The following is a 23,380-nucleotide window of genomic DNA, read 5'->3' as shown; positions in this document are numbered from 1 at the left end:
TTTTGTTTGCATCTGCAAAATGCTTTTTAAAACAGAAAGGAAAAGAAAAGTTGAGGATAAACGATTCTAAACTCCTGGAATTGCCATACATTTGAGGAGAGGATGTAATGGAAAAAGTTGTGGTAAGTTCAAACTATAAGAAGCCATTGATTTCACATTTCAACCAAACATTTTCTGTGGGTGGTTGGCGGGTGCTCCGGTGTAGTTTGCTCCTTCTTTCCTATCAAACATCTATCTTCCTTATCTCCCCTTCTTCTTTTTTATGTTTGTTTCTCTCTTGTAACATCTCTAATCTTCTGGGGCTCATATTATGACCTTATGCAGTTGCGAGCGCCGTAAAACCTCTACTAAAACATTTCCTATACTCCGGCCTGCTATTACAGCACCAAAAGACTACACCACATGACCTGAGGGCAAAACGTCCACGAGAAACTGTACACATGATTCCACACAGCGCATATGACTTAAAGAATGAGAGACAGGCGTGATAGTGTGAGAGCTATAAACAAAGCAAAATGTTAACCCAAGCATCATTATATTACATCTTAGGTACAATCAGTAACAACTGCCAGCAACTTAAATATGGTGAGGACAATCAGTCATGGGAAATGAAAGATTTCTGCATAGATGTCTTCATGAACAAACAAAAAAGTGAGCAAAAAACAAAAGACAGGACAATAGAACTGTCTGCGGGAACAAACAAGCCCACCATGTGACATTAGTCCACACTCACACAATCTTGGGTACTTTAAAAAAAAATTCATTTCATTCTTTTTTTTCAAGAAAATGAAAAAGCCCTGAAAGCAATTAGGTTCTGTCAACACAACTGGATAGATTTTCTGACATCGTTAAAATGTTGAAGGAACAATTATTTCCCTTCAGAACAAAGCTGGCCTTGAATTCCAACTGACGATTGCAATGATAGTAAATTTTTTAGGCCCCTATTGAAACAATTTAGATCACCTAAAATACCATTTGCATTATCCTGCCTGGCAGGGCCCACACTAAGGTGAGTGGGATACAACATCCCAGCAGCCGGATGAGGGGACGTGACGAAACAACCCCCACCTCCATAGAAATCGAACTCACGTCTTTGGCACGCAACAGTGAAGACCTTAAACCATCACAAAGGTGGAAATCACGATTGATGGATACTTTAAACCACTTACAATCTATTTGGGGCGCCGTTTGAACGCAGACGTAAGTGTTCAGTGCAATGAACCTACTAATTGTTTTCAAGCTATCATCATGAGTCTTTCGCGAAAATGAATTCAAGTATGGGATCGGTATAAACCTGTCCAAAATCTTTTGCAGAAGCCAAATTTCATTTTTTTGGTGCAACTTTTAACCTCCATGATCTTCATGCAACTCCTTGATTTCCATTTTCAGGAAATGATCAGATCATGGAGATTGATTTAAGAGGAGATAGATACCAGGATACCATTCCTAATATCTGTCATTCACCTCAGTATCAGTATTACCTATGGATCAAATTTTTCCAGAGGTTTTCTGTACTAACTGTAGTTTACTTATTGATCTGTACATAATCATTGGATGCTTGTTCTATAGTTGTACTTTATATGATCCCAATGCAGTTCAAGATCAGGGTTCAGTGAGTTGTAAAATAAACATTTAAAGACTTTATGGGGAAAAACAAACGGCAGTCACATTTACTTATTGAGGAATGCCTCAGAGGGCTTCATAATTCCAAATTATTCAATACTTTGGCTTTAAAAAACCGCAACATTTTCAAAGATGAAAAACTGTAAAAATAGAGGCAGAAAATTTGATATCCCTTGGAAGACATGAAGTTCCAAAATGTAAAACTAAAATATCTAAAATTTACCAAAACATGATCCAGCTATTTTTCCCCCCTGGCTTTTTAATGGTCCCGACATTTAATTTAGGCAAAGGAGTCCAAAGTAAAGCTGTACCCACACTTCGCACCTTTTGAATTATGTCTTTGGTTTAAGACAGCAAACAACATATATACTGACCATGTTTATTATTCAATCAAATCTGCAAAAATGTCAAACACAGAATCTGAGCACTGCATATGTCATTGGGAACATTCAAGAACTTTTTGTTTTTAAAAAAAAGAGAAACATTTATCATCAAGTTTATCCCCCCCCCCCCCCCCCCCCCCCCCCACACACACACCAAGAAAGTATTCTTTTTTAAAACTGCGAAAAAGACCCACAATTTGCTTAGCTCTTAAACAATATTCTTTTACTTTCCAATATTTTTGGAGTCACGATGGTTACAAAAAAATGTCCCTCTTTCCAAATTTCTCGGTAAAATACTGGTGAAGAACAAGTATTGGCTAGCATTAAATAGTTGATTTCTACAGTTGACACTTTCAATTCAAACCCAGTTCCATATTCCAAACTGTTGTGACCAGATGCCCATCAGAATACATTAGACCCCCCACCCCCAGTGGACACATAATATGGTCACTTACACTACAAGAACCAAAGCTTATTTTGAAACTTTAAAACAATTTGATTATTTAACTTCATAACACTGAAGACAACAATTTCATTTGAACTACATTTGGGCAAGGTTTGGTTTGGTGTACAAGTTACAAATTTTGAGATCAAATAAGACAAAAAGCATTCATCAACTAGCAAATTCCACTGTCCTTATAAAAAACAGGGGCCACTTCAACCAGCATAAGGGTCACATCGCTCCCATCATCTAACATCCTTTCACCAAGATAAGTAAAGAAGATTCAGATTTCAAGAAATCAGGACTCAGTTCACAAAAGTACCCAGTAAGCATTCATAAATATATGTACTTCATGACCTCTAAAAACTATACTCCAATCAGTCAATGAAAAGCATATGAGAAACAGCTGTAAGGAAACCATTCAATATGCTCATAAACATGCACACACACAAGCGAGTGAAAACACAGAGAATCATACTGTAACCATTTATTCTCATCTTCCACACAACATTGTGGGAGCATTCTTCAATCACATTTCTGGAGCTCTTACAAACACAGACGGTGCACACTAGATGGCGACAGCAATCACACCTAAAAAACCTCCCACATGTATATTTCATACAAAGCTATTGGTCAACAGATTCTTCTAACGCTCAACAGCAAAACAATATTCCACTTGCCCCGTTGGCAAAAATTCATTTCATTATACAACAACTTGTGTTTGTGTTCTCTGTCAGCAAAACAGAATCCATCCATTCACATCAAGAAAAGCATTGCACTAATTTCACACATCTCACTTCAGGAATGTTTTGTATAAAAGTTCTGACTTCCTCGTTGCTTTCTCGTTTTCCAATAAAAACTGCACGTCTCTCATGTTCACTCTCTTAATCCTAGGACGCATCACCTGAAAACCGAAGACACAAAATGTTAGTTTTTTAAAGTTTTAGTAGAGGTTTAACAGCGCTCGCAACTGAATGAGGTAAAATGAGCACCAGAAGATTAGAGGTGTCACAAGAGAGTAACAAACATAAAAAAGAAGGAAAGGAGATAAGGACGACAGACGTTTGATAGGAAAGAAGAAGCAAACCACACTACAGCACCCGCCAACCACCCACAGATAAAATATGTTTTCAAGAAATTCAAAAACAAAAATCATTATTACCTCAGCACAGCAATAACAAGTCAAGCAAACCTAAAAGGCACTGTCGAACATATTCTAGACACACACCGTCTGAAGTGATATAAACTAGAGTCTGCACAAGGAGACACCTTCAGCTATCAAAACACTTGTCTCTTCCACACATTCTGAGCAGGAACTCAAATTTTTCCGCACAAAACGTATGTTTCCTCAACAAAAGGGCACATGACATTGACAGATTGCACTAATTGTTTTCTTAATCATAACAACATCATCCAGCCATAACCGGGAAGACTCCTATACTATTATCATATTATTAAAAAATTTTAAAACCCACACAGGAAAATGTCTTCATTCTTTACTTCTTTTGAAATAAAAATTATCAACCCTTCCAAGACATTTCAGACGTAAAGGTTGAACAATTTTTAATTTTAGTTTAACTAAAATTTTATGGCACTTGCAGCACAGGTCATATAAGTGCCAAAGATAAGATGTGAGACTAGAGTGTAAAATAGAAACAAAATGAGAAGAGATGAGGACGGCACATGTCTCATAGGAAAGAAGGAGCAAATAATACAAGAACACCCACTAACCACCCAAAGTGTTGAAAACATTCCCTGCACATGGCATAATGTAATCTAAATTTCTTTGTCGGTTAAAATTTCTCGACGAAATACTCACAGCTGGTCTTGATGAATTCAGATTCGAGGAGAGTGTGTTACTGGTGGAACTCGACTGAAAACAAACAAACAACAGCAATAAACAATATATTCAATATTTGGGTCTCCACAATCAAATGGCTTTGTCACCTGTCTGTATTCTTAACCAACATTATTATAAAAGCGCTCATAACGTCGCCTTGCTCTCTAACTTTTCCCCTTTCCTATAAACATTTGGCAGTCTATGAGTTCAGTTAAAATAATTAAAGAAAACACATTGAAGCTATGTTGATCACAGTTTAAAATTAACCAAAAACAAAAACCCCAATACGTCAAGGATAAGAAATAAATGTCCTTTGACCTAACAGGCCAAAATATCACATTCTGAAAATGCCCTAAAAAAAAAAGCAGCAAAAAAAATTTACCAACGATAGGACAACATGAAAGAAAAATGTGTCGAAACATTAGTTTGCAATGACCTTTATCAATGGGCTTTTAAATTCTGTTGGTGTTTTAGACCTGTATGCAAAGATCAGAGAAGATGAAACAGATCGATTTGATTTAATCCTGTTGTAATGCCGTCAGACAAAAGGGAACAGGTTGTAACTGAACTAGTATCACTACAATCCTCTAACTAGGTTAGAATCAAGGCCAATATTGATTGCTTCACGACCAAAAATGTAAATATCTCTTGTGAGTTGCAATACTTTAAAAAATCAAGGTGCAACACTTCACCAACAAAAAGATGACACACAAATTTCACAAAATCAAAGACCGCGGGCTCAAAGGCTGTTCATGAGAATAATGTCTCCATGGCCAGTCCCGTACTGCATAATGACTCGACCTAGTGACTTGGCATTGACAACTGGACAGTTATTTTTCTTCCACAACAAAGGGGCAAAATGCAAAAATACTCGATCGCAAGTGGGCAAGGACCAGTCTTGCAAAAATACTCATTCAGAAGATCAATGAGTTAATGACACAGGTAGACAAATGAGTTTGCTCACCCCTGACACTCCAGAGTCTGACAAGTCCAGCTTCCTCTTCTTTCGAGGTCCTATGGCAGCCAAAGCTGTGAGGTTTGCCTCTTTCTGTCGCAATTCTTCTGCTTCCGCTTGTTGGAGCTGTCGAGCATTTTAAAATAAGTATTTTTTAAAATAATCATTATAAAATACAAGTAAATAATTTCCCGTATCCAAAAGCTTAATTTGCAATTGTGCACCAAAACAGAAAAATACTATTTGCATCACATTTCCTCCCCAATATTTCTAGAGGATACCACAGGGGACTTTAGATCTATATCAAATCCAAGACAAAGAGCTGCAGTAACCCAATGCCAATCTTGCTCTGCAGCTAATGAGGTGTTACTAAAGGTGTACGTAAGACCCAGAACCCTTTCACAATTACAGCTTCTCCCCATATATGTGAGAAATGATAGGGATTCCAGCACCCTTGTATCTGTAACGCGACCACGAGCTGGACATTTATGGGACCTGGCTTAACAGCAGGAAATTACCTCTTTCGCTTTCTGCTTGAGCTTCAGTTGCTCTGGATCCTCATTCTTTGACCGACTCTGCAGAAACACACAAAAAAACGAACAACATGAAACAATCTCTCTGTACAGGAAGGAAGCACAACATCTTCACGCAAGTCAAAACTTCATCAATGGAAACAAAGACAAAACAATACAAAAAAAAGCAACGCTGTTTCTTTCTTAGATTTATCGAGACAAGTACCCTAAAGCTGAAAATATAATGGAGGATCAAATGGAAATGAACTCTTAAAATAAAAGTCTCAGCAAATATTTTTACAGATAGAACAGGCCCTTTCCTTAAAAAACCTGAAAAAGAAGGTAGTTGCGTGGAAAGAAGTTACAGGGAGTGCTCCACTAAAGCAGAAACAATTTTGAAAGAAAAAAAGACAGGATGGAGGTCTTCCAAGCATCTAGCTCAAAAACTTTAATTAGAAAGTTCAGGAACTGATTCATAAGGCTAAATTAGATATTATTAAGACAGTAAAATACAAGTGGCACTAAAGCTGCACACTAACCTTGATGGCCCTCAGTAAGATTTCCCTTTGATGTTCCTCATGACGCTTCTTTTCCAACTTGTCTAGCTCTTCCAGAAACTTAAGCTTCTGTTTGGTTTCAGATTCCACTTCATATCTTGAGTCCATCTGTAAAAAATCATATGCATATCAAACACGAGGGGGAAAAAAAGAGATGGGGGTTAAGAGACAAATGACAACAGAATCCCCTAATCCCAGTATCACACTTCAAGCTAGTTCGAGAAACCTTTGAGTGATTAGTTGAAAAGCAGAACCATCTCTAAATATTGCAAAAAAACGCCATGAACTCGATATCAATCACTTACTTGACTCATGAACCTTTCAGAGATGCCACTAAAATTGAACACAGCTACAGGTAAGTTCAATGCCCTACTCCCAAAACTAGGCACAAGTTAGGTCAATCTTTGCAGAGCAATTCTCTCTCTCTCTCTCTCTCTCCCTAGTGCACGCACACACACAGAGAGAGGGAGAGAGGGAGAGAGGGAGAGAGAGAGAGAGAGAGAGAGAGAGAGAGAGAGAGAGAGAGAGAGAGAGAAAGTGTGTGTGTGTGTGTGTGTAAATCGAAGAACAAGAAAAGCCAGGACTCCACCAAAAAAATTCAAACCTCAAACATTTGCCAAGTAAGCCAACAAAGGTAGGACAGCAGCCGACAGACTAAAGCTCCTAACTAACCAAAATACTATTCAACATGGTGCTGCACAGACTGACTTAATGGGCAACTTTTAATTGTAAATGGTGTTCCAAAACTGAAAATCTTTCCACAAACAAAACTCTCCATTAGCCTATGTCTCTGTATGCGCGACGCGACGGTAAGTTGCGCACGACAGTCACGAGTGATGAGTTGCGAGGTGTGTATCCTTGTGCACGACCACATCGAGCCAAAATTTTCAGTCCACCTGACAAAACTGTCTCCTTAAGCGCAGCCTGATGTTTTATAAGACGCGCGCGACTGGCAATTCACAGAGGAGAGACAGTGGCAAATTTTAATGTCAAGATGGACAAGGAAGCATAAAGCCCGCCAGATGGGAGTTCTACGAGCCGCTGACATTTTTTATTCCGTACATGGCCAATCCTGTGTAAGTCCTCCTCCTCCATCTCTTTTTCCTCCTCTTCCTCCACCTCCTTCTCCTCCTACTGTCCGTTAAAAAAACAAAACAACAAAATTAGCATTGGGTCGAACTGATGAAGATGAACATCACACACACAGACACAGCGTGTCGACTAGCATCCCTTGGCTAGGTATTTTGACCAATGGTGACGCTCTAAACCTGTCACACCCCCAGTCTGTTGTACGAGACCCTCTGTCGCTATATGGACCAATCGCAGGTGACGGTAGCGTGCGATTAGCCGCCACATCGCGTGTAAGGAGACAAGCTCTTAAAGGTTTTAATGCTTTCTGGAACACAGATTGCAACTGGTTTTTCTTAACCCTCAATATTTTCACAAAATGGTTGGCTCATTTCAAAGATTAAACAAGCGTTGTTTTTTTTAAAAAGAAAGGCTGTAAAAAAAAAATGTCTGACAGATCAAAATCAATAGTACCAGTACACATTCTAGTTACTCTACTTCACATCTCTCCAACATACCTTGTAAATTTCTACTCGGTGTTCAGCAATGATCGATAACTTTGAGGCAAAGTCTCTCAACCTTTCCTGTGTTGCATGGGAAATTAGACTCACAACAGCAGGGTTGACTTCTTCCACACCATACTTTTTAGCTGAAGAGAAAAAAAAAGGGCACCATCACAAACCTGAAGGCACTGTACTCAATCCTAGTCGTTTGGAACTTTAATCATAAAATTGAATAACAATCAAGCAAATTAATGTCTGCATTCACTTGCTCGCAAAATTTGACTCAAGAAGTGGCAATGTGCCACTGGATCTCCCTACTGAACGAAGAAAAGGCATGCAGAAGTGCATGGGCCATTCACATATTTCCAACTCTTCTGATTTCAAATTGTCTTTACATGTCGAAAACTTATATGGACACTGGTTCAACCCAAAACATTTTTTTAAGTAAACAGAAAGCTGAATGACAAGCTGGCTGATCATGTGATAAATAACACAGTACAATTCATTTTGTCAGTGACAATAGCAGCATTTCGTGAACAGACCCGGTTATTTTAGGCTCTTCTGGGCTGCATCAATTTTGTGTACTCAAAATTGGCATTGCTAATTTGTAATGAAGGAAAAGTTGAGCTTAGCAATGCTTTCAAGTTTTTTTAGTTTTAGTAAGAGTTTTACAGCACTTGCAACACAATAAGGTCATATACAAGTGCCGAAGATTGGAGGTATTACAAGAGAATAACAAACATGAAAAAGCAGGGGGGATAAAGACGATAGATGTTTGATAGAAAAACAGATCTTTAAAAAAAATATTTTTTTTAAACCCCCAAAAAACAAGTGTCATTTTTTTTTTTACTGCGCATCCATTTTTCAACTGCACTGTACAATTAGACAGAGAACGAAAGATTGGACACAAACCTATAGCAGTGATTTTCCTGAGAAGAGGTGAGGCAGCAAGGAAAACTTCATCTTTACAAGACCTCAACTGGGCACCTATGGAGTCTGCATTGGTAGTTGCAAGGATATTTTTTGATTCCTCTGATAGGTTCACACCTCCCATAGTTGCAACATCATTGATATCGTCATCACCATCCCTGGGGGGGAAAAAAAAAAGTCCCTGAATTTTGAAAACAAAGTCATGAAATGAAGAACTATTTACAACAAAGAGTAAATACACTAAAACTGTGCATTAGTGCAATATTTAATCAAGTGTTTATTTTAATGAAGTAATTCGGGAAGGACATGGACATGAATATGTCAGGTATTTATTTGCAAGGCTCAGCTTTAACCAGAATTTGTCTTTAGCTTTTTCGTCCTATACTAACTTCATAAACTAAAGCACAAAAATGGCTTTAAGTACTGATCAACCACTACACGTCTTTTTCCAAAACATACGAAGCAAAAACGTAAATGCATATTAAAAATTCGAGCCACCATTTTAGAACAATCTGTGTCCAACTCACTTCAAGGATTCAAATTTCCTCTTTTCTCTGTGGCCAGGCGCTGGACTAGAAGGTTCTTGCTTGACCACGGCTGTCGGAGCAATGACGGGTCTCTGGGCTCGCACGACCGGTGCAGATGGTCGAGGGCTAGCCATCTTGGGCCGGACGGGTTGAAGCTGACCATGTGATACGGGCTGCGGTAAACGCTGGGGCTGTGGTAGACGTTGGGGCTGTGGTAAACGCTGGGGCTGCGGTAGACGTTGGGGCTGCGGTAGACGTTGGGGCTGAGGCAGACGCTGGGGCTGGGGGGGGCGCTGGACTTGGGACACAGGCTGGGGGAGTCGTGGGCCTTGAGGTGCTGCATGGACCACCATTTTGTTGCCACCAGAAGTTATGGCCACCTGGGGAACAGACTGACGAATGGCTGCCACCTTACTGCTGGCAGGTCCTGGGCTTGGTCGCATCTTTGGCTGGAAAAGAAAACGTTTTACCTTTATGGACACGGACAAAATACCAAGTAGGCAATTTTTTACTCTTTCTGCGCGCATAGGATTCAAATATTTCATTCATCCAGCGGCAAAAGATGTAACCTTAAAATCACTCAAATTCAGTCAAATAGTGATGGATTTGTACGTTTTAGCACTCAAATTATTTGCATTGGACGAATGAAAATAGGTAGTAAATGTAACAATAGATCAGGTTTAGACCTAAGAGTTCACGAAATTGGAATCCCCCAAAATGTCATTTAAGCGGCAAACCTGTGAAACCCCAAAATCTCACTTCAGTAGAGAGCCGGATTCAAGGAGTTAAGCTAATTATAAATACTGATTTCTATACTCAAAATGACATAAAAAAACAACAACAACATTAGTGCCAGTTTCGGGGTTGTTTTTTTACTGGAAATCAATTTTTAAGTATCTGAAATCCTTTCATGTTACAAGTATTTTGTGTGAAATTCATGTGTAGTTAGAGCTAGAGCCTGAGTCCATTCGATTAACCGAAGGCTTGCGAGAGGCTTGGCAACAGGTATGTGTTTTGCTTTGTCTGCCGCTCGCTACTAGGGGGAACTTCCGGTGTGTCGTGACTCGCAGACAGGCTTGCTGTACTGTGCTGTGACGTCGCGAACTCTCGTGGCTGTGGGCTCAGTACATATTACAGAAGATTCTGGTTATTTGCGTTGAGATGCTTGCACCAAAAGGGCAAGGTTGTTTTTTTTCATAGTCAAGTTGTAAAAAAAAAAAGCTCTATTCAATGCACTTAAAAATTAAGAATGGATTGGCTATTCTTATTATACAAAGGCCAGTTTGTTTTTTTAAATGCACATGGGTCAAGCGCTTTGTGCCGCACGCAACAAAAGACGTCAGTTCCATTCCCATATGGGGAGAAATTTTTACTGAGAACCTTCGTCTTTCTGCTGGGGCGTTGTTCTCTCTCAGCCCAGGTTGGCCCGGACATGGGTTGAAGTAGGCCTAGCCCTTCTCCTAAATGTTCTATATTGTGTCATTGTGAGTGTAAAACATCTACAAAATAGGCTATATAAATACGATACAAAAGCCAATCACAACGACCCACGTTTTCCATTCTAAGACAATCTAAGCCTACTTATTACTACAATACCACCCTTCTTATCTCGTCACTACATCCACTCACTCAGCTGATCAAGGGTGGGAAGTTAAATATAGCTTTGGCTCTCTACGTCTTGCACCAAAACAAGCACAGCCTCTCCCTTCCTCCACGCTGCTGGCAAAGCAAGATATGGGATGCAAAGCAAGTCATGGGGTACAGACGGCTTGCAGGCAGCGAGCAAGTCATGGGAAACAAAGCAAGTTATTAGGCACGAGCAGCTTGCTGTGCTGGCTGCGAGCGGGACTTCAGACTTGCCTGCCGCGCTGTGAGCAAGCCCCTCTCTCTCTTTCTGACGTGGGTAGCTTTGCGGATTGCAAGCAGGGTGTGCGGAGGATGAGGGGGTCTGACACGATTGGCTTTGCGGATTGCAGGTACAATGTACTAGTAGTGTTGTGGACTGACTTGAAGCTTAGGCTAGACTCAAGTGTAACATGCGGGCGATTTGATTTGATGATTTGACCTAGTGATTAGAGGCTTGTGACTTGAACTTGGGGCTTGCGAGGACGATCAGGTTTGCTACCGGGGGTACAGCTCTATTTACAGCACAACACTATCCAATTTGTTTTCAGAGGGATAACGGAGGAAAACGCAACTTACACGCACCTGCTGCTGCTGTTGCGGCTGCACTACCGGAGCTACGATGGGCCTGGTGGTGAGGGTGCCTGCTGCCGTGATGACCTGCTGAGTCACCACCGCTTGGGTGGTCACCACAGGTTGTGACGAAGTGGTTGTTGGTGGCTGCGACACAGTCTGCGTGGGAGGGGGTCGCACACCCTCTATAGACATGCGACCCATCAGCATAGACTGACGCAGTAATGGAAGGCTTTTCTGAAGACAAACACGGCAAAGACAATATTACAAACGACTTGAAAACAATCCTCGTGAGGACTAACTGATTTTGTTACGGAAACTTTAAGACTGTGAGACTAGAGCCTGGTTTATTCACAGGTAAGATGAAAATATTGTGTTTCAAGTACTACTTGGGTGAGGGTGGAGGACAAGTTGAGCAATTCTTTAATAATAAAACTTCACACACATAGGAAATGCTTCAAAAGGATTAAACCCTTTCTGGGAACAAAGCCCATATACAATTCCTTTAAGACAGACTCTGCAATGCTTACAATAACACAGTTCAGAACCAGTACAAGCACTGCAAAAAATGAGAAGTCAATAAACTGATATATATATATATATGTCAAATACTGAATAGTAAACTCGTCGTGTGAAACAACACAAGTTAATGCGAACTACAAATTTCTTTTAAAGATTACATAATAAAAAGCGAGACCACCATTAGCCTGTACACAAATTAACAATCATACAATGACCTGAAAATAAACACTTGTGCGAAACATGACTGATGACTCTTTTCTTAGGAACAGCTCTTGTTGTGCATATTTTCTAACGGTGTGCAACAGACAGCGTTGACATGTAACATTTTAAAAAATCTTCATACAGGCTAGTCTCTTATACAATTATGGGACAGAAGAGAAGTCTCTCTGCAAGGCGATGTGAGGTACAATATAGCAAAGTCCTTTGCACAACATCAAATTTTCATCAACAGAGGAAAACTCCAGTATTTGTATGTACGAAGACAGTGAAAAAAACCATTTGATCAATATTCAAAGGTTGAACTGAACCAAGTCAGTGACACCTATGCTAAGAATTGGACAAACTAAATCTTAAAATCAAACCCCAAAACACAGCACCAATAATGAGTGTACTTTCTTCTAAGTAATAACTAACTAAAAAATGATAACAAGAATCACCTTTCACCAAACCAGCTTTAAGAAGCATTAACACGAACCAGCCACTCTAATTCTAACGCACACCCGTAAATTAAACTAGTAAGTCCTAAAAGTTCCGTCTCTCATTAAACACTAGCAAATCCAGAACTACTAACATAATTTTCATTTTATAATATCTTTCATTAATAAAAGTAGCACATAGCACTCTTGAAAAGTCAAGTTTGCTTTATTCAAGTAGCAAAATTTTGCAAATTCCGCAACTGTGCTCACCACACTTTTTGTTAGCAAATGCACCCCCCCCCAAGTCTAAGAACAATGGAGACATAAAACCAAGCGGGGGACCATCTCCCAGATGTTCAAAAAACATGTCTGATTTGACAAAGAACAAGCAATATTAATACAAGGAGTGTGGCACTTTCAATTTAACATTTTAGGTACGAAGCAAACATTGGAAATGTGTAAAAGCAAAAACTTCCAGTGGCAAGAGGAAAACATACCCACCCCCCGTTCATCAGTGTAACTTCTTAAAAAAACAAAGTCGTGGTTTTTAAAAATTCTTATTGCGTTACACTGCAAGTAGATGAAGTCCACTTACATTGGACAAGTGGAAAGAATTTAACAGACTTGAGTGACAAGCGTTGACAACAAGGAAAAGCACTTCCAATGAAAAGCTGACAGAAGAAACTTTTGATTTGTGTTTTAACATGTTCCCCTACTGATAAACACGGCAAATAGGAAGAAGCAGAAACAAAAAACCAGGTGAACACGGACTACGTGAATTCTGAGAACAGCTACAGTCTTAAAAACAGCATTTTGAAAATATGAAGAAGCACAATGGCACAGACTCAAATGCAGTAGTATCACCCTTTTTCTTTCCACCCCTCCACATACAGGTAATTGAGACTAAACTAATTAGACTAGAAAAAAACAAAACAATGAATGACAAAACACTGCTAGAAAAAAGTTGAAAACGTAACACTAGTGCAAGACTAGCTACTTTTCGTTTTTTTGTTTCAAACAAAATGGTTGGTCCAAAGCTTTTTGCCACGTTAAAGTCCAAAGGTAGTCTCCTCATACACAAGAAAAACATGAACGTCAAATCTCTTTTAGCAACAGGATAAAACAATCTCTCATGGACTACTGAAGCTACGTTGTGATTTGGAACAAACACGTCAAACAACACCTAAAACCGTCAGTCAATTTACCAGGAGAGGTTTCAGAGCACAGCTCTAAAAAAAATCAAAACAAAAAAATATTAACTGAAAAATAAAATTATACTGAAAAGTAATTTTCACTTGTATTTATAAATAATTCAAACAGATTAAAAAATATAAAAAGAAACAGAAAAAAGGGGGAAAAACAATTTTAAAAAACTCAACAAATACAAATGAACAAAACAAAAATACAAGCAACTCAATACATTTACTTTTGAACTAACTTACAATGTGTCTACTACTCCGTAATTCCAACAGAAAAAATTTAATTGAGTCACGACACGGTGGAATCAAGCACTCGTAGGTTTTTTTGTTGATTGGTCCTGCTTTTGATGAAAGAGGTACCCATCTATTTTTAATAAAAGTGGAGATATTTATGATAGAAGGAGGTGGGCGTCGCCTGGTGTCGGGTACAATTAGCAAGAAAACGGCTGTCAAAGTATGGTAACTTCCACAGCTCAAGAGTCCTTGGAAACTGCAAATTTACATTCTTTGTGTCATTGATTAACGTTCTTCCGTAAAATCCACACAGAAATGTACTTTTAAAAGGGCATAAAGGTATTGAGCCCCCTTAAAATTGATAAAAATTGTCCAGTGGGCGGAAAAATGTCTGTTTTCTCGATTTCACAATTCTGACAAGTGCCTAATTTCCCCACGATGCAACACAATTGTTTCAATTAAAAAGAAACTAAATACTAAGAAACATTACAGGACTGATGCTAGTACTACTACATCAGAGTCTTTGTCAGTTGCTTAAATCAAAGTGTTTTACCACCAACAAACTTTTGGGGGGGGGGGGGGGGAAGAAAAAAAAGAGGAGAAAAAGAAAGAAGTAGGGAGGGGTAAATGTCTAATTGAAAGCAATGTCTACAAAAATGAAATGCTAAAAGAGTAGTGTATTGCAGGCAGCAAGCAAATGGCCATGGTAATGCAACCAAATGTATTACCTTGAGGAACGGGACAAGATATGGCTGTGGTGATGACTGCAGCTCATGTTGAAGTCTTTCTGTGAATACTTCTGGTTCCACCCTGCCATCCTGAAAAACACAAACATTCAACTGAAACTGGACCCATCACAGTACCACTTTCAGAAGAGAAAGATTACTAAGAATTTTTCAGAGAACAAATTTGCATTCTAGCTTTGAATATTACATCTATTGCTTTTAGTCTTACACATCACCCAAATTCAAAGGTAGTGAATGTGATTCCCTGAAAGTGACTAGGTAAAACGACAATAATGGACCAATTACATATTTAGCATAAATGCAGGTAAAAAATTTTGATTGTTCAGGTTTGTATCCAATTACCATGCCCTGCATATTTTGGGATGACTTTTCAACAGTAAGTTTATTTTCTCTATATAAATTGATCATTTCTAAACGTTATAACACCCCAAAACCATCTGATATCAACCAATCTCTAAGGAGATTCTCAGGAGTGACAGATTTACAGCAGTTTTATTTAGCATGTTTTAAGGAAACTTGAACATCCATTGGCCTAAACCAATGACTATATAAAAATCATACTATGATGCCTCAATAATTCAATTGGCTGAAGCAAGCACTGAACTTCCAGAAGAGGGGAAATAATTATAATCCCCCTAAAATACCCTACACTAAATATTGAAAAAATCCTTTGAAAAATGTTGTTTACAAAATGTTGTGGAAAAAAATCCAGGTGGGTTTTGTCTATTTTCATAGAGCTTAGAAAAGGCTTCAACAGTACATGACACCCTCATAACCATACATTTTTGGAAGCATATATTGAATTAGCAACAGTATTCAAAAGCGCTAACAGCCATTTTTCTTTTGGTCTGAAAGTTTTTCTTCTTCACCAAATGTATACCTTTTATGGTTTCAGAACCTTATTGTCACATTTACAACCTGATGCAGGATAACGAGTACTTGAGATATTCTCGGCCAACCATAAAATATCACTACAGATCAAATATTTGTCAAACTGTTGTAACGTTTTCTGAAAGTAAATTAAAAAAGCTATTTCACAAAATATATGCTTTTGGTTTTTGAACGGAGTGGAATGACTCTAACCTGCCCACTTTCATGACATTTTCCAAATTCATTTTACTTACAACTGCAATAAGAGACACTTAAAGTCACCTTTTAAGGGGGGATTATACCTTATTCATTTTTTTTATTTATATTTTAAAATGATTACTGTTTTGGTCTCGCATTGTTACATTTGGGACGTGATTCTCATTTTGTTTTCTAAACAAAACTACTGGTGTCACTTATCAAGATTTTGTACCTCTTCAAACACCAGAGTATAACTAAAAACGGAAGTCTTTGAAGTTCTAAATATTATAGAAAAGCTGTACCCCCTTAAGAGTAATTTTTTAGTGCAAGACCTTTGACCCTTCTCAATCCACTATATTGTAATACGACAAAACCATTCTAAATCTGGGTCACAGATTCTAATGGCAAAAAAAAAAAAAAGGCATATTTTAGACTTTGTTGTACTTACAATGAGTCCTTGTATGAGCGCTTGGACATTACGGACTGTGTCCTCTGGTTGACTGTAGGCAAGCTTGATAAGAGTTGATAAAAAGTTTTTGCACTTTTTAACATTTTCCATCATCGCCTTGTCTGAAAAGTAAAAAAAAAAAAATCAGTACTGTTTGTCTTGCTACTTGTAACAGCAAAACATTAAACAAACTATCCAGAAAAAAGATTAAGACAGCAATACAAAGATTATATATTTAAAGCTGCACGGGAGTTTTACAATATTTTTAGCACTTTTCAAGCCATTGCGTGACAAAAAGCATCACGCACCAGTGCCAAAGGTAACTGTCCATATCATGATAAGATTTAGATCTAAACACTAAAACAGGCTTTTTATAAACATATATGCAAATTTAAAGGAATACCCATGCTAACTACTGAGTTGCTTAACAAAATTGTACTGAGCAGACAGGTAAAAAGTACTGTTTGATAATGAATCACTTTCTTAAAGTGAATGAAAAAAAAAACACATGTTGCAAACCTGAGATAAGACATACAAACAGATTTGTCAGTTTTCACTAAGAACGCAGTTCATAGAGTAAATAATCTTTTTTTCCCGTACACTAGCAAGATAATGCTCGCCATTCATGACGGTTGTAACCCCAGAAGACACTACAAGTATGCATTACTACACACGTACACACACAGAATCATCTAGGAAAAAAAAAGTATGAAAATGAAAATCCTACTCATTTCCAAAGGCGCTGCCACAGAGCCTCCAGCAGGGGTGGACGGTGCAGGTTGACCAACAGCCTGAGCGGGTTGCCCCACAACAGACATGGTGGGTCTTGGGGGCCGAGGAAGGCTGGTGGCTTGCACCACAGTGGAGATGGCTGGTCCACGCACTTGCTGCGACGGCTGATGCTGGGGAGCCCCCTGAGGTTGGATGGTGACGATGGTTTGCCCACTGCCAACTGTCCGCACTGGGGCTGGTGTGGCCAGTGGCTGAGAGAAGAGGGTAACTTTGCAGTTTTCTGGTTTTTATGGCTTTTTAGATGGATTCATAGTCATGTTCACAACAATTGTACTTTAAAACTCCAAACCTCTGCAGGTAGTAGCTATGAAGTCAATTTGAACATAAGTGAGACTATGACAATTACTCGAAAAACATGAAATAAATTTCAAACAACTGAAAGCTCCCGAGTGATATCTGAGAGGAAGAAGAAAAAAATCTAGCAATTACCAACAGTTCGATGGAACTCATTCATTTTTGTCCAGCCCAGAATTTCTAGATTAGGATCGGGCTTAATTTAGAATAGTGTATCAGCAGCCGACTTTGGCCTCTGTATGCCTGCCTCTTTTTTAACTTTATACTGTCACGTGTAAACATGCAAAAGGCACACGAACATCATCACCCACATAAGGCTTGATCCACCTACCATAAAAATTACCATTTTGAAGTGGGAAACACCACAGCAAACTCCACCCCACCCCCACCCCCTGAATATGCTTGAACACAAACAGGCACACAATTGACCTTAGACCTTAGGCCTTAGGCTAACAAAACCCTTTGTTGATAACTGATATAATGAATATTTAAAATGCACCCTTACTCACCCTAACATTTTGTACCCTGTAGTTGCTTGGGGCGATGGTAGTGATAACACTATTGCTGCTTGGGGTCTGCTGAATGACAGATTGGGGAGCTGACACTATGACAAGATGGCCACTTTCATTGCGAATCAACAGAGCTCCTTGAGGAATAGCGATGGTTCCCTGAGGTAAAATACAATGGAAACATTGATGAGACTGATTCAAAAGAAAAAGGCAAGCAAGGTACACAAAACTTGAAAACATACTGTTCTTTTTAAGTGTGGGGTGGAAAATAAACTCATTTCTCATGAATTTAAACTAATTCCACGAAAAGGTAAAAAATGGTTGACAGCTACTTTTAAAACATTATCCGATACAAAAATATGAATGAACATTTTTTTAAATATTAAAAAAAAACCCCAAAACATAGAAAATGGAAAAGGAATGTTCATTCACTTTGCAAAAATCGTTTGCGGAGTAGACATGATATATATTCACATTAATTACAATACAATTATGAAAAGCAAACTTTAGGCAAATTGTTTGTCGTCAATGTATAGCATCTGAGCCTTGGGTCTCAAACTAAGGTCAATCCATCCTGCTTAAGGCCACACACTCAATGGTCACCGATCCAAAAACTATACATGATGTAATTGTCATGACAATGTTCACAATTCTGGTGAACAGTGTTCTCACTAACCAACTTGTCTCTGATCCATGCCCTGTTTGCCCTTCAATATAAATATTGAAGTAACAAGCCTTCTGACTAATGATCCTGTGAAATCATTCCTTGGGTTAATTCTTTTCATGATCATGGGACAATTGTTTCTTAACGAAAAATTTAATCAACATTATAAACAGTAAAAATTTGACTAGTTTAAATACAATAATAACAACCCTAATATGTCATCAGAAGCTTCAGAACAGAAGAAAACACCCAACATCATAATGAAATGAAATCAGGTAAATCCATTTATGGCAAACACATACACATGGTATGAATGGCTTATCTCATGAATACGAGCACAAGGCTTAACTCTTATTCACATTATAAGCAAGCATGTTCCCCCCAAAAAAAACTAACCATACTGAACAGCCTGCCATGTTTTCAAATTAAAAAGTACAAAAGAAACATTTCTCAAATTTATTTTCTCAAAGTAGACATAAAAAAAAAGGAATCCTGCCAATCATGACACAGATTGAGCAAACAATTATCGGTATAAATCTTAAGACCCACAGCAAGGAGAGCTAGCTATCACAGAGACAGACAATGGATTGTCAGGTCAAAGATGGAGCAAATTGTAAGCACACACAGCATTATCATGACTATGTGGTTATGACGATCAAGACAATTAGATTTGTCAAAGAAGGGCAATCTTCCAGGTTGAAAAGTTATATTACTTCAGACTTGGTACTTAATAAAGGTGAAATTTGACCCTCAGATTTCCCTCACAACTCGTTTATGGTAAGTCTTTTCTGTTTCTTTTGTTGTCATTTTCTACTATTAAATTCACCAGAAACATCATCCTCAGACTTAGATGCAAGCTTTACTTTCAGACTTTAAATTACTGCCCTGTGCAACTACATTCGATGTCACAGGGGCATGCCATTTTTGTAATATTGCTCTCTTTGGATTTGCCATTTGCCGCTCAATGTGAGTTATTTATGTTACACAGGGTAGCAAATTTAAGTTTTAACCCTATCCGTACGTCGTGTTTTAGTATCGTACCCATACATCCATACGACGTGGGAAACTCTGTGCCACCACTTTCCAAAGAGGACCTGAAATTTACTTGTTAATCCAATCCGTAGGCTTTGCATAGCAGTCTGTCGAAGTGATTTTTTTTACAAATACTGAAAGTTTCAAAGAGATCTTCGTACTAGAAGTATTCTAAAATGTGAAGAATACAACCCAGGGGTACAAAAAGACCCCAGGGCGTACAGATAGGGTTAAACCAATAAAGGAAATGACGACATGTCAGATTTTTGTGAATTTTTAGGTAGTAAATAACGATAAAAGACCAGAATTAGGCTACGGAAAACAATAATTATCCTCAATTACAATGATTACCATGAATGAGAGAGGTGGGGGGGGTCAGGTCGCCCGGTGTCAGAAGTAAAATTAGCGAAAAAAATTACCGCCAAAGTTTACCAGCTGACTTCCAAATCTTGCGTGTCTTTGGAAACTGCAAATTTACATTTTTGTATCCTTTGATCAACGTTTCATAATAAATTCCACACAGAGGGTGCTTTTAAATGGACATGAAAGGTGTTGAACCCCCCCAAAGAAATATCAATAAAAATTGACTTAATACCAGAAAAATGTCGGCTTCTTTGATTTTATTATTTTGACAAAAGCCTGCCAATTTTACCATGATGCCTCACATTTCTTAAAGCTTGTTCATTTTTCTTGATTTTGATTATATATATATCATGTATATAAAGGAACGACTTCCGTAGCGAGCGACCACCCCAACAAGCACAATAAAAAAGAGACCAAACTGTAACCATAACCCAAACCTAAACCCTACTCCTACCCCTCTGTTCTACGCTGTCTCATAGTGGTCGCTCGTTACGGAAGTCCTCCGATATAGAGTACATATTGTCTTAAACACAGGTCGAGATTTGCGATTGAAAGAGGTGGGGGTTGCCTGGTGTCAGAGGTAAAATTAACAAGAAATTGACCGCCTATCTAAAACTGCAAATTAGCTTTTTTTAGTGCCTGTGACGAATGTTTAAAAAAAATACACCCTCGACATTAATAATGTGTTTATAAACAGACATAAAAAGCGTTGAGGACCCCATAAAAAATGTATATAAAAATTTCCCAATGGGCAGAAAAATGGTTATTTGAGTATTTTGACAAGAGCCAGATACTACACATTGTATTCATAATGAAACTTGTCTTTTTAATTGTATAGGCCTCTATCTTCTTAATTCTTTCGTTAAAACATCACCTTAGCCTGGCTACTGTGATTGCGATTGAGTTGTAGAGATGTCTCCGACTGCAACCAAAAGAAAGTCTAGAATACCAGAACCGGTCACACTAAAATGCAAAGACACGAAAAGATATGATACCAGTCCTAATTGGGATGATGTCCCGCACGCTCATATGGGCTTATGATGCAGTTGCGAGTGCCGTAAAACATCCCCAAAAAAAATTAATTAATGTGGAGAGAGTTGCATGGCAAAATCCACAAGACACGTTCAACTACGTAATTTTCCACTTGTCACCGTGGTACCTAACCTAGCGCCATAATGTAAGGAAAGTCCTATCATAGAGTAGCAATTACATAATTAATATTTTACTAATTAATAATAATTGTAAGGCGACAAAAAAGAAAACGAAACATCGAAAGGATGTCATACGCCATTCTGGAATCCATCTGCTGGAAGTCTAGGGTGCTCATCATGATGGTGGACTATAAACAAACTTGTAGGGACTGTAGACGGTAAGAATTACCCCAATTTTGATAAAAGTAACCCTAAAAATGAGTCTGAAGTCGGAAGGAACACAAATCAGATGTCTTTTCGAATTTTAGTATGACTTACCAGAACTAGATATAATCTAGGTCTTCAAAATATTCTTAAAATTTATAAACGAAACAATCATCATTGTCCACCATATCATAATCATACAAGCTTAACTAGAAGTCACTGCATGATATAAAGTAGCAATTGTAAAAAGAAAAAGAAAGTGGCTATTCTCACCCGCCCGGAAGTTCTCGCAAGATCAACTCCTCCCCTCTTCTCTCTCTCTCTTTCTGAATACTGTCTATCGGTGTGGACGATCAAATTGACCAAAACAAAGTTAAAAAATGATGTTAAAACACAAAAGTAAATTAATTTGGTTGTCTACAAAGATGCTACGGCTATTTAACTTTTCGAATCGAGCCGAACTACGCGGGTCGCCATTTTGTTTTGCCCGGAAATTCTTGCGCTACTCCTCTCTCTCTTTCTCTCCACTGCCCACAGACAAAATTGTACGCTTTTAGTAGGCTACAGTTGTAATGGAACGTTTGTTCACGGCACAGAATTCTACAATTTTTCTGTTATCACAGTGTAGAATTCTGTGGTTTAGGGTGAACGCAAAATTTGGTGAACGCGCACCCGGTGAGAATAGCCACAAGACTCGCCTGCACTATTCTCACTCCGGGTGAGAATAGAGGTGGCCAAAGAAAAAAGGCTACTTACTGTTTGGGAGGTCTGCTGCCTAGGTGCAATATTTTGTGGAGCTGCAGTTCTCACAGGATTTGAAATACGAACTTGTCCTGGTCTAATCTGAGGAGTCACAGTAGGCCTTAATGTGGAAGGGGTACCAGCCGCTGAAGCATTGACCACTTGCACAGATGGTGATGAATTTGCTAACGTCGTTGCAACAGTAGCTCGAACAACAACATGCTGCGAATGGGGTGTATTTGTCCTCACAGCAACAATGCTCGGATTGCTGGTTCCAGTCACTCGTATGTGCTGAGTACCACTAGATATTATAGGTGCACCCTGCCTTACACCTTGTATCACAGAGTTTGGCATTGAAATATCACTTTTCACGAGGGGATTGACTTCCCGTTTCACAGCATGATTAGCATCACTTTTCACCACAATTTGATGAGGTATCACAGATCCGTCTTTGTGCTGAACATTTTGTAAATGGTTGCTACCATTAGGTAACACTATCAATGGTTTTGCCTCAGCAGCAATAGTAGCCAAGTTATGAATAGCAGTACTGGCACCTGAAGCGTTTATGTTTACCCTATTAAGGGCATGACCCTGGGGTCGTATCGTTACACTTTGAGACATGGCACTGTTTAAAAACTGTGTATTGGAAGTCTGTATCTGACCTGCGGCTGAATTGGGAGGTTTAGAATTATTTGTAACTATGCGTATAGAAGGTGAATTGGTTAGGTGTTTGCTGGTGTGAACTTGCTGAGGTACATTGGCATTGGAAAGAGATGTGGAGTTTGAGTTGTTTCTGTTCAACGCCTGCTGGTTTGCAGAGCTTGAATTGATAGATTCAATTCCAATAGATGAAATTCCAATGATCTGAGGATTGCTTAAACTACCTTTCACGGAGTTTATAATGTTTGTAGACTGAGGAACCACCTTATTGGCACTGATTGCAGACTGGTGCGCTGAGAGACCATGCACGCTGACAACTGTGTGTTGTGGTCTGGAGTTGTGAACGGTGCCTGGAGTACTCGCAAGCGATGCATTCCCACCGATGTGATTGTTATTAAAAGAGGAAGCAGAAACAACCTTGTGAGATTCTTTGCCTGTAGCAGAAGCCAACTGTGATTCTAAAGAGCCTACCAACGCAGTTACTTTGTTTTCATCTATTTCTGTTGACAAGAGATCGTCCATAGACCCTTGCTCCGCCATTTCACTAGCTTACCAATTTTGAAATGACACTGCGCATGCCCA

At 38.8% G+C, this 23,380-nt stretch overlaps 1 protein-coding gene across 2 annotated transcripts; it reads right to left on the bottom strand.

The window, feature by feature from the left end:
- Positions 1-2,917: 2,917 nt before the first annotated feature.
- On the bottom strand, positions 2,918-23,373 carry LOC101858188 (transcription initiation factor TFIID subunit 4). Of its 2 annotated transcripts, none has more exons than XM_013083854.2 (14): positions 22,154-23,373; positions 17,984-18,142; positions 17,116-17,371; positions 16,389-16,510; positions 14,855-14,944; positions 11,543-11,773; positions 9,341-9,789; positions 8,796-8,971; positions 7,899-8,029; positions 6,295-6,420; positions 5,762-5,818; positions 5,253-5,369; positions 4,268-4,321; positions 2,918-3,352 (listed from the first exon to the last, which is right to left on the bottom strand). In XM_013083854.2, the coding sequence occupies exons 1-14, from the start codon at positions 23,336-23,338 to the stop codon at positions 3,242-3,244; spliced, it is 3,264 nt and encodes a 1,087-aa protein (XP_012939308.1). In that variant the 5' UTR covers positions 23,339-23,373; the 3' UTR covers positions 2,918-3,241. The 2 variants fall into 2 exon arrangements, with proteins under 2 accessions (XP_012939308.1, XP_005100793.1); XM_005100736.3 differs by having other exon boundaries at positions 11,549-11,773.
- Positions 23,374-23,380: the final 7 nt, after the last annotated feature.

The sequence above is a fragment of the Aplysia californica genome, unplaced genomic scaffold (genome assembly GCF_000002075.1).
Source record: "Aplysia californica isolate F4 #8 unplaced genomic scaffold, AplCal3.0 scaffold00258, whole genome shotgun sequence".
NCBI classification, from domain to species: Eukaryota; Metazoa; Mollusca; class Gastropoda; order Aplysiida; family Aplysiidae; genus Aplysia; species Aplysia californica.
Note: the sequence above shows the minus strand (reverse complement) of the source record. Positions and strands in the feature narration are given on the sequence as shown.

Bases quoted from the DNA above. Each gene is read 5' to 3' on its own strand.
- LOC101858188 (XM_013083854.2), bottom strand. From the start codon at position 23,338: ATGGCGGAGCAAGGGTCTATGGACGATCTCTTGTCAACAGAAATAGAT. The intron at 11,774-14,854 runs GTAATACATTTG...GTTTGTCTTCAG, and splicing joins ATCTTGTCCCGTTCCTCAAG to AAAAGCCTTCCATTACTGCG. The intron at 8,972-9,340 runs GTGAGTTGGACA...TTTCCCCCCCAG, and splicing joins AGGAAATTTGAATCCTTGAA to GGATGGTGATGACGATATCA.